The sequence below is a fragment of the Schistocerca cancellata genome, unplaced genomic scaffold (assembly GCF_023864275.1).
Source record: "Schistocerca cancellata isolate TAMUIC-IGC-003103 unplaced genomic scaffold, iqSchCanc2.1 HiC_scaffold_801, whole genome shotgun sequence".
Taxonomy (NCBI): Eukaryota; Metazoa; Arthropoda; class Insecta; order Orthoptera; family Acrididae; genus Schistocerca; species Schistocerca cancellata.
Window position 1 is genome coordinate 36220 of NW_026046812.1, and position 14089 is coordinate 50308.

Below are 14089 nucleotides of genomic sequence, written 5' to 3' on the forward strand. Positions count from 1 at the left end.
ACTACTTGCGAAGTCATTACCCCTTGCCAAGGCAGCACTCCCTGCGAAGGCAGCCCTCCTCTCGAAGGCAGCCCTCCTTGCGAAGACAGCCTTCCTAGTGAAGGCAGCACTCCCTGCGAAGGCAGCCCTCCTTGCGAAGGCAGCCCTCTTTGCGAGGGCAACACTCCTAGCGAAGGCAGCACACATTGCGAAGGCAGTACTCCTTGCAAAGGCAGCACTCCTTGCGAAGGCAGCACCCCTTGCGGAGGCACCACTCATTCTGAACGCAGCACTCCTTGCAAAGGCAGCACTCCTTGCGAAGGCAGCACTCCTTGCGAAGGCAGCACTCCTTGCGAAGGCAGCACTCCTTGCGAAGGCAGCACTCCATGCGATGGCAGTACTCCTTGGGAAGGCAGCACTCCTTGGGAAGGCAGCACTCCTTGGAAGGCAGCACTCCTTGGGAAGGCAGCACTCCTTGGGAAGGCAGCACTCCTTGCGAAGGCAGCAATTTTTCGAAGGCAGCACTCCTTGCGAAGGCAGCACTCCCTGCGAAGGCAGGACTCCTTGTGAAGGCAGCAATCCTTGCGAAGGCAGCACTCCTAGCGAAGGCAACAGTCCTTGCGATGGCAGCGCTCCTTGCAAAGGCAGCACTCTTTGCTAAGGCGGCACTGCTTGCGAAGGCAGCACTCCTTGTGGATGCAGCACTCCCTGCGAAGGCAGCACTCCTTGTGAAGGCAGCACTCCTTGCGAAGGCAGCACTCCCTGCAAAGGCAGCACTCCCTGCAAAGTCAGCCCTCCTTGCGAAAGCAGCACTCCTAGCGATGGCAGCACTCCTTGCGAAGCCAGCTCTCCTTAGAAGGGCAGCACTCCTAGCGAAGGCAGCACTCCTTGCAAAGGCAGCACACCTTGCAAAGGCACCAGCCGTTGCGAAGGCAGCACTCCCTGCAAAGGCAGCTCTCATTGCGAAGGCTGCACTCCTTGCGAAGGCAGCACTCCTTGCGAAGGCAGCACTCCTTGCGAAGGCAGCACTCCTTGCGAAGGCAGAACTCATTGGGAGGCAGCACTCATTGGGAGGCAGCACTCGTTACAAAGGCAGTACTCCCTGAGAAGGCAGCACTACTTGAAAATGCATTACCCCTTGCGAAGGCAGCACTCCCTGCGATGGCAGCCCTCCTCTCGAAGGCAGCTCTCAGTGCGAAGACAACACTCCTAGCGAAGGCAGCACTCCTTGTGAAGGCAGCACTCCTTTCGAAGGCGGTACTCCTTGCGAAGGCAGCACTCCTTTTGAAGGCAGCACTCCTAGCGAAGGCTGCACACCTTGCGAAGGCAGCACTTCATGCGAAGGCACCACACCCTGCGAATGCAGCTCTCTGTGCAAAGGCAGCACTCCGTGGGAAGGCAGCACTCCGTGCGAAGGCAGCACTCCATGCGAAGGGAACACTCCTTGCGAAGGCAGCACTCCTTGCGAAGGCAGCACTCCTTGTGAAGGCAGCGCTCCTTTTGCAGGCAGCACTACTTGGAATGCAGCATTCCTTGCAAAGGCAGTACTCCCTGCGAAGGCAGCACTCCTTGCGAAGGCAGCACTCCTTGCGAAGGCAGCATTCTGTGCAAAGGCAGCACACCTTGCGAAGGCAGCACACTGTGCCAAGGCAGCACTCCTTGCGAAGGCAGCACTACATGCGATGGCATCACTCCCAGCGAAAGCAGCACTACGTGCGGAGGCGGCAATCCAAGCGAAGGCAGCACTCCCTGTGAAGGCAGCACTCCTAGCAAAGGCAGCACTCCGTGTGAAGGCAGCACTCCTTGCGAAGGCAGCACTCCTTGCGAAGGCAGCACTCTGTGCAAAGGCATCACTCTGTGCAAAGGCAGCACTCCGTGCGAAGGCAGCACTACATGCGAAGTCAGCATTTCTAGCGAAGGCAGCAGTCCGTGCGAAGGCACCACCCCCTGCGACCGCAGCCCTCCCTGCGAATGCAGCACTCCTAGCGAAGGCAGCACTCCTAGCGAAAGCACCACTCCTAGCGAAGGCACCACTCCTAGCGAAGGCACCACTCCTAGCGAAGGCACCACTCCTAGCGAAGGCAGCACTCCTAGCGAAGGCAGCACTCCTAGCGAAGGCAGCACTCCCTGCGAAGGCAGCACTCCCTGCGAAGGCAGCACTCCTAGCAAAGGCAGCACTCCTTGCGAAGGCAGCACTCCTTGCGAAAGCAGCACTCCTTGCGAAAGCAGCACTCCATGCGAAAGCAGCACTGTGTGCAAAGGCAGCACTCCTTGCAAAGGCAGCCCTCTGTGCAAAGTCAGCAATCCGTGCGCAGGCAGCACTCCTTGCAAAGACAGCACTCCTTGCGAAGGCAGCACTCCTTGCGAAGGCAGCACTTCTTGGAAGGAAGCACTCCTTGCGAAGGCATCACTCCTTGTGAAGGCTGCACTCCTTGCGAAGGAAGCACTCCTTGCGAAGGCAGCACTCTGTGCAAAGGCAGCACTCCTTGCGAAGGCAGCACTCCTTGCTAAGGCAGCACTCCTTGCGAAGGCAGCACTCTGTGCAAAGGCAGCACTCGCTGCGAAGGCAGCACTCCTTGCGAAGGCAGCACTCTGTGCAAAGGCAGCACTCTGTGCACAGGCAGCACTCTGTGCTTAGGCAGCACTCTGTGCAAAGGCAGCACTCTGTGCAAAGGCAGCACTCTGTGCAAAGGCAGCACTCCTTGCGAAGGCAGCACTCCTTGCGAAGGCAGCACTCCTTGCGAAGGCAGCACTACGTGCGAAGGCAACACTCCTAGCGAAGGCAGCACTCCGCGCGAAGGCAGCACTCCTAGCGAAGGCAGCACTCTTAGCGAAGGCAACACTCCGTGCGAAGCCAGCACTCCCTGCCAAGGCAGCACTCCTAGCAAAGGCAGCACTCCTAGCAAAGGCAGCACTCTGTGCAAAGGCAGCACTCTGTGCAAAGGCAGCACTCTGTGCAAAGGCAGCACTCTGTGCAAAGGCAGCACTCTGTGCAAAGGCAGCACTCTGTGCAAAGTCAGCACTCTGTGCAAAGGCAGCACTCTGTGCAAAGGCAGCACTCCTTGCGAAGGCAGCACTCCTTGCGAAGGCAGCACTCCTTGCGAAGGCAGCACTACGTGCGAAGGCATCACTCGTAGCGAAGGCAGCATTCCGCGTGAAGGCAGCACTCTATGCAAAGGCAGCACTCACTGCGAAGGCAGCACTCCTTGCGAAGGCAGCACTCCTTGCGAAGGCAGCACTCCTTGCGAAGGCAGCACTCCTTGCAAAGGCAGCACTCCTTGCGAAGGCAGCACTCCTTGCGAAGGCAACAGTTCATGCAAAGGGAGCACTCCTTGCGGAGGCAGCACTCTGTGCAATGGCAGCACTCCCTGCAAAGGCAGCACTCTGTGCAAAGGCAGCTCTCCTTGCGAAGGCAGCACTCCTTGCGAAGGCATTTCTCCTTGCGAAGGCAGCACTCCTTGCAAAGGCAGCACTCCTTGCAAAGGCAGCACTCCTTGCAAAGGCAGCACTCCTGGCGAAGACAAAACCCCTTGCGAAGACAGCACTCCCTACAAAGGCAGCCCTCGTTGCGAAGGCAACACTCCTTGCGAAGGCAGCACTCCTTGCGAAGGCAGCACTCCTTGCAAAGGCAGCACTCCTTGCAAAGGCAGCACTCATTGGAAGGCAGCACTCGTTGCAAAGGCAGTACTCCCTGCGAAGGCAGCAGCACTTGCAAAGGCATTACCCCTTGCAAAGCAGCACTCTCTGCGAAGGGAGCCCTTCTTGCGAAGGCAGCCCTCCGTGCGAAGTTAGCACTTCTAGCGAAGGCAGCACTCCTTGGAAGGAAGCACTCCTTGCGAAGGCAGCACTCCTTGCGAAGGCAGTACTACTTGCGAAGGCAACACTCCTTGCGAAGGCAGCACTCCTTGCGAAGGCAGCACTCGTTGTGAACGCAGCACTCGTTGCGAAGGCAACACTCCTTGCAAAGGCAACACTCCCTGCGAAGGCAGCACTCCTTGCGAAGGCAGCACTCCTTGCGAAGGCAGCACTCTGTCAAAGGAAGCACTCCATGTGAAAGCAGCACTATGTGCGAAGGCTGCACTCTGTGCGAAGGCAGCACTCCTTGCGAAGGCAGCACTCCTTGCGAAAGCAGCACTCCTTGCGAAGGCAGCACTCCTAGCGAAGGCAGCCCTCATTGCGAAAGCAGCACTCCTTGCGAAGGGAGCACTCCTTGCGAAGGGAGCACTCCTTGCGAAGGCAGCACTCCTTGGAAGGCAGCACTCCTTGCAAAGGCAGTACTCCCTGCGAAAGCAGAACTACTGGCGAAGGCATTACCCCTTGCGAAGGCAGCACTCCCTGCGAAGGCAGCCCTCTTTGCGAACGCAGCCCTCCTTGCGAAGGCAGCACTCCTAGCGAAGGCAGCACTCATTGCGATGGCAGCGCTCCTTGCAAAGGCAGCACTCCTTGCGAAGGCAGCACACCTTGCAAAGGCAGCACTCCTTGCGGATGCAGCACTCCCTGTGAAGGCAGCACTTCTTGTGAAGGCACCACTCCTTGCGAAGGCAGCACTCCCTGCAAAGGCAGCACTCCCTATGAAGGCAGCCCTCCTTGCGAAAGCAGCACCCCTAGCGAAGGCAGCACTCCTTGCGAAGGCAGCTCTCCTTAGAAGGGCAGCACTCCTAGCGAAGGCAGCACTCCTTGCGAAGGCATATCTCCTTGCGAAGGCAGCACTCCTTGCAAAGGCAGCACCCCTTGCGAAGGCACCACCCCTTGCGAAGGCAGCACTCCCAGAAAGGCAGCCCTCATTGCGAAGGCAGCACTCCGTGCGAAGGCAGCACTCCTTGCGAAGGCAGCACTCCTTGCGAAGGCAGCACTCCTTGCGAAGGCACCACCCCTTGCGAAGGCAGCACTCCCTGCAAAGGCAGCCCTCATTGCAAAGGCAGCACTCCTTGCGAAGGCAGCACTCCTTGCGAAGGCAGCACTCCTTGCGAAGGCAGCACTCCTTGCGAAGGCAGCACTCCTTGCGAAGGCAGCACTCCTTGCGAAGGCAGCACTCCTTGCGAAGGCAGCACTCCTTGCGAAGGCAGCACTCATTGGAAGGCAGCACTCGTTCAAAGGCAGTACTCCCTGAGAAGGCAGCACTACTTGCGAAGGCATTACCCCTTGCGAAGGCAGCACTCCCTGCAAAGGAAGCCCTCCTCTCGAAGGCAGCCCTCCTTGCGAAGACAGCACTCCTAGCGAAGGCAGCACTCCTTGTGAAGGCAGCACTCCTTGCGAATGCAGTACTCCTTGCGAAGGCAGTACTCCTTGCGAAAGCAGCACTCCTTGCAGAGGCAGCACTCCTTGTGAATGCAGCACTCCTTGCGAAGGCAACACTCCTTCCGAAGGCACCACCCCTTGCGAAGGCAGCACTCCCTGCGAAGGCATTACCCCTTGCGAAGGCAGCACTCCCTGTGAAGGCAGCCCTCCTTGCGAAGGCAGCACTCCTTGCAAAGGCAGCACTCCTTGCGAAGGCAGCACTCCTTGCGAAGGCAGCACTCCCTGCGAAGGAAGCCCTCCTCTCGAAGGCAGCCCTCCTTGCGAAGACAGCACTCCTAGCGAAGGCAGCACTCCTTGTGAAGGCAGCACTCCTTGCAAAGGCAGTACTCCCTGCGAAAGCAGAACTACTTGCGAAGGCATTACCCCTTGCGAAGGCAGCACTTCTTGCGAAGGCAGCCCTCCTTGCGAAAGCAGGACTCCTTGCGAATGCAGCACTCCTTGAGAAGGCAGCACTCCTTGCGAAGGCAGCACTCCTTGCGAAGGCACCACTCCTTGCGAAGGCAGCACTCCTTGCGAAGGCAGCACTCCTTGCGAAGGCAGCACTCATTGGGAGGCAGCACTCGTTGCAAAGGTAGTACTCCCGGAGAAGGCTGCACCACTTGCGAATGCATTACCCCTTGCAAAGGCAGCACTCCCTGCGAAGGTAGCCCTCCTCTCGAAGGCAGCCCTCCTTGCGAAGACAACACTCCTAGCGAAGTCAGCACTCCTTGCGAAGGCAGCACTCCTTTTGAAGGCAGCACTCCTAGCGATGGCAGCACACCTTGCGAAGGCAGCACTTCTTGCGAAAGCACCACACCCTGCGAATGCAGATCTCTGTGCAAAGGCAGCACTCCGTGGGAAGGCAGCACTACGTGCGAAGGCTGCACTCCGTGCGAAGGCTGCACTCCTTGCGAAGGCAGCACTCCTTGCGAAGGCAGCACTCCTAGCGAAGACAGCACTCCTTGCGAAGGCAGCACTTCTTGCAAAGGCACAACTCCCTGCGAATGCAGATCTCTGTGCCAAGGCAGCACTCCGTGCGAAGGCAGCACTACGTGCGAAGGCTGCACTCCATGCGAAGGCAGCACTCCTTAGAAGGGCAGCACTCCTAGCGAAGGCAGCACTCCTTGCGAAGGCAGCACTCCTTGCGAAGGCAGCACTCCTTGCGAAGGCAGCACTCCTTGCAAAGGCAGCACTCCTTGCAAAGGCAGCACTCCTTGTGAAGGCACCACCCCTTGCGAAGGCAGAACTCCCTGCAAAGGCAGCCCTCATTGCGAAGGCAGCACTCCTTGCGAATGCAACACTCCTTGCGAAGGCAGCACTCCTTGCGAAGGCAGCACTCCTTGCGAAGGCAGCACTCATTGGGAGGCAGCACTCGTTGCAAAGGTAGTACTCCCGGAGAAGGCTGCACCACTTGCGAATGCATTACCCCTTGCAAAGGCAGCACTCCCTGCGAAGGTAGCCCTCCTCTCGAAGGCAGCCCTCCTTGCGAAGACAACACTCCTAGCGAAGGCAGCACTCCTTGCGAAGGCAGCACTCCTTTTGAAGGCAGCACTCCTAGCGATGGCAGCACACCTTGCGAAGGCAGCACTTCTTGCGAAGGCACCACACCCTGCGAATGCAGATCTCTGTGCAAAGGCAGCACTCCGTGGGAAGGCAGCACTACGTGCGAAGGCTGCACTCCGTGCGAAGGCTGCACTCCTTGCGAAGGCAGCACTCCTTGCGAAGGCAGCACTCCTAGCGAAGACAGCACTCCTTGCGAAGGCAGCACTTCTTGCAAAGGCACAACTCCCTGCGAATGCAGATCTCTGTGCCAAGGCAGCACTCCGTGCGAAGGCAGCACTACGTGCGAAGGCTGCACTCCATGCGAAGGCAGCACTCCTTGCGAAGGCAGCACTCCTTGCGAAGGCAGCACTCCTTGCGAAGGCAGCACTCCCTGCGAATGCAGCACTCCTAGCGAAGGCAGCACTCCTAGCGAAGGCAGCACTCCTTGTGAAGGCAGCACTCCTTGCGAAGGCAGCACTCCTTGCAAAGGCAGCACTCCTTGCGAAGGCAGCACTCCTTGCGAAGGCAGCACTCCTTGCGAAGGCAGCACTCCTTGCGAAGGCAGCACTCCCTGCGTAGGGAGCACTCCCTGCGAATGCAGCACTCCTAGCGAAGGCAGCACTCCTAGCGAAGGCAGCACTCCTTGTGAAGGCAGCACTCCTTGCGAAGGCAGCACTCCTTGCAAAGGCAGCACTCCTTGCAAAGGCAGCACTCCTTGCGAAGGCAACAGTCCATGCAAAGGCAGCACTTCTTGCGGTGGCAGCACTCTGTGCAAAGGCAGCACTCCCTGCAAAGGCAGCACTCTATGCAAAGGCTGCACTCCTTGCGAAGGCAGCACTCTTTGCGAAGGCAGCCCTCCTTGCGAAGGCAGCACTCTGTCAAAGGAAGCACTCCGTGTGAAGGCAGCATTACATGCGAAGGCTGCACTCCGTGCGAAGGCAGCACTCCTTGCGAAGGCAGCACTCCTTGCGAAGGCACCACTCCCTGCGAAGGCAGCACTCCCTGCGTAGGCAGCACTCCCTGCGAAGGCAGCCCTCCTTGCGAAGGCAGCACTCTGTCAAAGGAAGCACTCCGTGTGAAGGCAGCACTATGTGCGAAGGCTGCACCCCGTGCGAAAGCAGCACTCCTTGCGAAGGCAGCACTCCTTGCGAAGGCAGCATTCCTTGTGAAGGCAGCTCTCCTTGCGAAGGCAGCACTCCCTGCATAGGCAGCACTCCCTGCGAAGGCAGCACTCCTAGCGAAGGCAGCACTCCTAGCGAAGGCAGCACTCCTTGCGAAGGCAGCAATCCTTGCAAAGGCAGCACTCCTTGCGAAGGCAACAGTCCATGTGAAGGCAGCAATCCTTGCGAAGGCAGCACTCCTTGCGAAGGCAGCATTCCTTGCGAAGGCTGCACTCCTTGCGAAGGCTGCACTCCTTGCGAAGGCTGCACTCCTTGCGAAGGCAGCACTCTGAGCAAAAGCAGCACTCCATGCGAAGGCTGCACTCCGTGCGAAGGCAGCACTCCTTGCAAAGGCAGCACTCATTGGGAAGGCAGCACTCCTTGCGAAGTCAGCCCTCCTTCCGAAAGCAGCACTCCTAGCGATGGCAGCACTCCTTGCGGAACCAGCTCTCCTTAGAAGGGCAGCACTCCTAGCGAAGGCAGCACTCCTTGCAAAGGCAGCACACCTTGCGAAGGCACCAACCCTTGCGAAGGCAGCACTCCCTGCAAAGGCAGCCCTCATTGCGAAGGCTGCACTCCTTGCGAAGGCAGCACTCCTTGCGAAGGCAGCACTCCTTGCGAAGGCAGCACTCCTTGCGAAGGCAGCACTCCTTGCGAAGGCAGCACTCATTGGGAGGCAGCACTCATTGGGAGGCAGCACTCGTTGCAAAGGCAGTACTCCCTGAGAAGGCAGCACTACTTGAAAATGCATTACCCATTGCGAAGGCAGCACTCCCTGCGAAGGCAGCCCTCCTCTCGAAGGCAGCCCTCCTTGCGAAGACAACACTCCTAGCGAAGGCAGCACTCCTTGTGAAGGCAGCACTCCTTTCTAAGGCGGTACTCCTTGCGAAGGCAGCACTCCTTTTGAAGGCAGCACTCCTAGCGAAGGCTGCACACCTTGCGAAGGCAGCACTTCATGCGAAGGCACCACACTCTGCGAATGCAGATCTCTGTGCAAAGGCAGCACTCCGTGGGAAGGCGGCACTACGTGCGAAGGCTGCACTCCGTGCGAAGGGAACACTCCTTGCGAAGGCAGCACTCCTTGCGAAGGCAGCACTCCTTGTGAAGGCAGCGCTCCTTTTGCAGGCAGCACTACTTGGAATGCAGCACTCCTTGCAAAGGCAGTACTCCCTGCGAAGGCAGCACTCCTTGCGAAGGCAGCACTCCTTGCGAAGGCAGCACTCTGTGCAAAGGCAGCACTCCTTGCGAAGGCAGCACACTGTGCCAAGGCAGCACTCCTTGCGAAGGCAGCACTACATGCGACGGCATCACTCCCAGCGAAAGCAGCACTCCGTGCGGAGGCAGCAATACAAGCAAAGGCAGCACTCCCTGTGAAGGCAGCACTCCTAGCAAAGGCAGCACTCCATGCGAAGGCAGCACTCCTTGCGAAGGCAGCACTCCTTGCGAAGGCAGCACTCTGTGCAAAGGCATCACTCTGTGCAAAGGCAGCATTCCGTGCGAAGGCAGCACTACATGCGAAGTCAGCATTTCTAGCGAAGGCAGCAGTCCGTGCGAAGGCACCACCCCTTGCGACCGCAGCCCTCCCTGCGAATGCAGCACTCCTAGCGAAGGCAGCACTCCTAGCGAAGGCACCACTCCTAGCGAAGGCACCACTCCTAGTGAAGGCACCACTCCTAGCGAAGGCACCACTCCTAGCGAAGGCACCACTCCTAGTGAAGGCAGCACTCCTAGCGAAGGCAGCACTCCCTGCGAAGGCAGCACTCCCTGCGAAGGCAGCACTCCTAGCAAAGGCAGCACTCCTTGCGAAGGCAGCACCCCTTGTGAAAGCAGCACTCCTTGCGAAAGCAGCACTCCTTGCGAAAGCAGCACTGTGTGCAAAGGCAGCACTCCTTGCAAAGGCTGCCCTCTGTGCAAAGTCAGCACTCCTTGCGAAGGCAGCACTCTGTGCAAAGGCAGCACTCGCTGCGAAGGCAGCACTCCTTGCGAAGGCAGCACTCTGTGCAAAGGCAGCACTCTGTGCAAAGGCAGCACTCTGTGCAAAGGCAGCACTCTGTGCAAAGGCAGCAATCTGTGCAAAGGCAGCACTCTGTGCAAAGGCAGCACTCTGTGCAAAGGCAGCACTCTGTGCAAAGGCAGCACACCGTGCGAAGATAGTAATCTTTGCAAAGGCAGCACTCTGTGCAAAGGCAGCACTCCGTGCATAGACACCACTCCTTGCGAAGGCAGCACTCTGTGCAAATGCAGCATTCTGTGCGAAGGCAGCACTCCTTGCGAAGGCACCACTCCTTGCGAAGGCACCACTCCTTGCGAAGGCAGCACTCTTTGCGAAGGCAGCACTCTTTGCGAAGGCAGCACTCTGTGCAAGGGCAGCATTCCGTGCATAGGCACCACCCCTTGCGAAGGCAGCACTCCTTGCGAAGGCAGCACTACGTGCGAAGGCAACACTCCTAGCGAAGGCAGCACTCCGCGCGAATGCAGCACTCCTTGCGAAGGCAGCACTCCTTGCGAAGGCAGCACTCCTGGCGAAGGCAGCACTCCTTGCGAAGGCAGCACTCCTTGCGAAGGCAGCACTCCTTGCGAAGGCAGCACTCCTTGCGAAGGCAGCACTCCTTGCGAAGGCAGCACTCCTTGCGAAGGCAGCACTCCTTGCGAAGGCAGCACTCTGTGCAAAGGCAGCACACCGTGCGAAGATAGTAATCTTTGCAAAGGCAGCACTCTGTGCAAAGGCAGCACTCCGTGCATAGACACCACTCCTTGCGAAGGCAGCACTCTGTGCAAATGCAGCATTCTGTGCGAAGGCAGCACTCCTTGCGAAGGCACCACTCCTTGCGAAGGCACCACTCCTTGCGAAGGCAGCACTCTTTGCGAAGGCAGCACTCTTTGCGAAGGCAGCACTCTGTGCAAGGGCAGCACTCCGTGCATAGGCACCACCCCTTGCGAAGGCAGCACTCCTTGCGAAGGCAGCTCACCCTGCGAAGGCAGCACTCCTTGTGATGGCAGCAGTCCATGCGAAGGCACTATGGAAATGGTACACTCCTTTTGAAGGCTGTATTCCTTGCGAAGCGTGCCCCCTATGTGAAGGCTGCACTCCATGCGGATGCTGCACTACGTGCAAAGGCAGCACTCCTTGTGAAGGCAGCACTCCTTGTGAAGGCTGCACTCCTTGCGAAGGCTGCATTCCTTGCGATGGCTGCACTCTTTGCGATGGCTGCACTCTGTGTGAAAGCTGCATTCTGTTTGCGGGCTGCACCCTATGCGTAAACTGTCGCACTGCATGCAAAGACTGCACTCTTTGCGAAGTGTGTACTCCGTGTGGAGGCTGCACTCCCTGCAGAGGCTGCACTCATTGTGAAGGCTGCACTCATTGTGAAGGCTGCAGTCATTGAAAGTCTTACTCTTTGCAAGGGCTGCACCCCTTAAAAAGGCTGCACCTCTTGCAAAGTCTGCAGACACTGTTATTACTGCCTAGTCTGATTTCATCACTGCTATTAAGTGAGAAGATCTGTGTGGACGTCATGCAGTGTAAGGACTGCAAACCATGTCCAAGCAGCATGACTTGTAGTCAGTACACCTTGTGGGATAGTACTCTTAATGAAATAATCCCAGATTGTGAGGAATATACATTTAAGAAAGAGACACGTTGCTACACTTAGAGGAGCATACATTCTGATATCAGTAGCTCTTGTCAGCGCAGCCCACAGCTCACCATGAAAGGAAAGCACACCTTCCAGGTGCAGCACACATTCGAAAAGCAGTACAGATTGCGAGAGACTACAGTGATTGGAGATGGCACATATTATTAGGAAGTGACTCTATTGAATGACAGAATGTGAAGCGTGGACACCACTCCTTTTGAGGGCAGCATCCCTACTGAGGACAGCACATTATGTGAGGACAGAACATCTTGGGTTGGTAGAATCACACAATGTGAGCTGAGCTTGCTCTGCAATGGGGGGGGGGGGCTTCTCATGCATTGCATGTGAGGACAGCACACCTAGCAAGGTTGGCACTCCTTGCAAGGACGGCACTCCTTGCGAGGACAGCACTCCTTGCGTGGATGACACACCTTGCGAGGACAGCACACCTTGCGAGGTCGGCACACCTTGCGAGGACGGCACACCTTGCAAGGACGGCACACCAAGCGAACATGGCACACCAAGCGAACATGGCACACCATGTGAGGATGGCACACCATGTGAGGATGGCACACCATGCGAGGTTTGCACACCATGCGAGGATGGCACACCATGTGAGGATGGCACACTATGTGAGGTTGGCACACCATGTGAGAATGGCACACCATGTGAGAATGGCACACCATGCAAGGACAGCACACCTCACAAGCACTGCACACCTATTGAAGACAGCACACCTGTGAAGTTAGCATGCCATGTGAAGACAGTTCGCCCTGCAAAGAGACCTTCAGAAGACAATATACCAATAAAATTGCACACCTGCTGAGGACATCAAGCGTTAAGAAGATGGCAGATATGCAGAAGACAGCTGACTTTAGGCAGTCTGCACACCTTAAAGGGAGAGCACATGTTGGAATGAGAGGACATTTTGTAAGGGAGGCACACCCTAAGAGGAGAGTATGCCTTCTAATGTTAGTACACTTTGTGAGGGTTAGGACAATATATGAAGATGGCGTATTTTCTGAAAAATTTTATGTTCCAATGACTGCATGCCTTCTGATTGCTGCACTCATTATGAGGTTAGCACATGTTGGCAGTACAGCTCACCATGTGGGGGACAGAATAATTTTCACGGGACAGCACAACCAGTGAGGACAGCTCACCTTGCACAGAATGCAGACCCCTTGCAAGGACAAAAAAGCCTGCAATTAAAGCTCATCTTTCGAGGACAACACACCTTGTGCAGCAGCATACTTTTTGAGGACAGCGTATCTTATGAGAACAGCAAATATTTTCAGGACCGTTAAACAAGCGAGGACAGAACACCATATTAAGGTACAACAAGTTGGGAGGAAAAACACATTTTCTGATAAGTGCATATTGTGCCATGCCATTCTGCTCACCTTGTGATGAGTACAAAACCTGTGAGGACAGTACAGCTTGCATTGACAGCACAGATATTGACACCGGCAATCATCACAATGACAGAACACGTAGTTAGTGTATCTGACCGTGTGGCGACGTAAAAAAAGACTAGTTTCCACAGTGGAATGAATGGAGAGTAACGGAAAGTGTTTAATTTGTAACTACATAAGACGAGAACGTAGCTTTTGCGTGCGCTTGTGTAATCCGTTTTTCTCTTCGGTTGTATTTACGCCTTTGAGTGCGTTTTTGCCTGGGACGGTGAGGTCGTATCTAGTTGAAATTGATATCACGTACTGAGAACGGTAGTCGCTTGGCGTTTTCAAAGATTCATGCCGTAAGTGAAGTGATGTAGGGCGGCTTTGACGCAGAAGATATTCCGCCCGCCGATATTCGCCCCGTTCAGTGTACGCGTGTCCTCGCTGTCACTTGTTCGGAGGGGGCCGCCTTATAACGGGACGCGTACCAAGCGGAGCGCAGCGGAGTCGCATTGCAAAGTCGCTTGCTAAGTCGGGTGGCCAGGAGGGGGACAAAATACATCCAAAATAGTCGCTGTTAATTATATTAGCAGGTGTGACACTCCCGCCTGTGACGGCGTGCATTACAGCGGATTTTTTTTTTTTACCCTGGATTCCTTCTGGACACTCCTTTACTGCTGCCACACAGCACTGCTTGTGGTTTAATTAATATGTAATGCTCCAATTATTTGAATGCTGCCCAATTGCGACGATTTGTGTGTGTGTGTGTGATCTGTAAATTTCTGTTTTGCTTTCTCAGTCAGGAAGCTAGGGTTGCAACAATATTACAGTGAAGCATGCTAACTGAGGAAGTGCAGCCAGGAAGCAAACAGCTGAACATGGATGTTCGCCATGTCAAAATTTTTTGGTGCCTCCAGGCGCCTGTGTGAGGCTGTGCTTATTGTGTCCTTGGCGTACAATGTGTCTGCTGCCCTGTGTCCCACGCTCTTCACACTTTCCTTTTTTTTTATTTTTACATTCTATAGAAATCCCTCCACGTTTTTGGCAGCCACTTCAACTGTAACACTACGTTATGTGAGTGGGCGGCACAAGTGGC

The 14089-nt window shown here is 56.3% G+C and overlaps 6 protein-coding genes across 6 annotated transcripts; 4 read left to right on the forward strand and 2 right to left on the reverse strand.

Moving 5' to 3' along the window:
* The first annotated feature begins 1140 nt into the window (after nucleotides 1-1140).
* LOC126143461 (uncharacterized) lies at nucleotides 1141-4033 on the forward strand. Its single transcript, XM_049915386.1, has 3 exons — nucleotides 1141-1387; nucleotides 1486-2330; nucleotides 2618-4033. Exons 1-3 carry the CDS (start codon nucleotides 1141-1143, stop codon nucleotides 4031-4033), a joined length of 2508 nt encoding a protein of 835 aa, XP_049771343.1.
* A 1992-nt stretch (nucleotides 4034-6025) lies between these two features.
* On the forward strand, nucleotides 6026-6643 carry LOC126143462 (uncharacterized). The gene has a single exon (XM_049915387.1). The coding sequence runs from the start codon at nucleotides 6026-6028 to the stop codon at nucleotides 6641-6643; it is 618 nt and encodes a 205-aa protein (XP_049771344.1).
* A 173-nt stretch (nucleotides 6644-6816) lies between these two features.
* Nucleotides 6817-7377, forward strand: LOC126143464 (uncharacterized). Its single transcript, XM_049915388.1, has one exon. It carries the CDS (start codon nucleotides 6817-6819, stop codon nucleotides 7375-7377), a length of 561 nt encoding a protein of 186 aa, XP_049771345.1.
* Nucleotides 7378-7422: 45 nt separating this feature from the next.
* On the reverse strand, nucleotides 7423-8709 carry LOC126143465 (uncharacterized). The gene has a single exon (XM_049915389.1). The coding sequence runs from the start codon at nucleotides 8707-8709 to the stop codon at nucleotides 7423-7425; it is 1287 nt and encodes a 428-aa protein (XP_049771346.1).
* A 117-nt stretch (nucleotides 8710-8826) lies between these two features.
* Nucleotides 8827-10966, reverse strand: LOC126143466 (uncharacterized). Its single transcript, XM_049915390.1, has 2 exons — nucleotides 10928-10966; nucleotides 8827-10854 (listed from the first exon to the last, which is right to left on the reverse strand). Exons 1-2 carry the CDS (start codon nucleotides 10964-10966, stop codon nucleotides 8827-8829), a joined length of 2067 nt encoding a protein of 688 aa, XP_049771347.1.
* Nucleotides 10967-11906: 940 nt separating this feature from the next.
* On the forward strand, nucleotides 11907-12419 carry LOC126143467 (fibropellin-1-like). The gene has a single exon (XM_049915391.1). It carries the CDS (start codon nucleotides 11907-11909, stop codon nucleotides 12417-12419), a length of 513 nt encoding a protein of 170 aa, XP_049771348.1.
* The last annotated feature ends 1670 nt before the right edge of the window (nucleotides 12420-14089 follow it).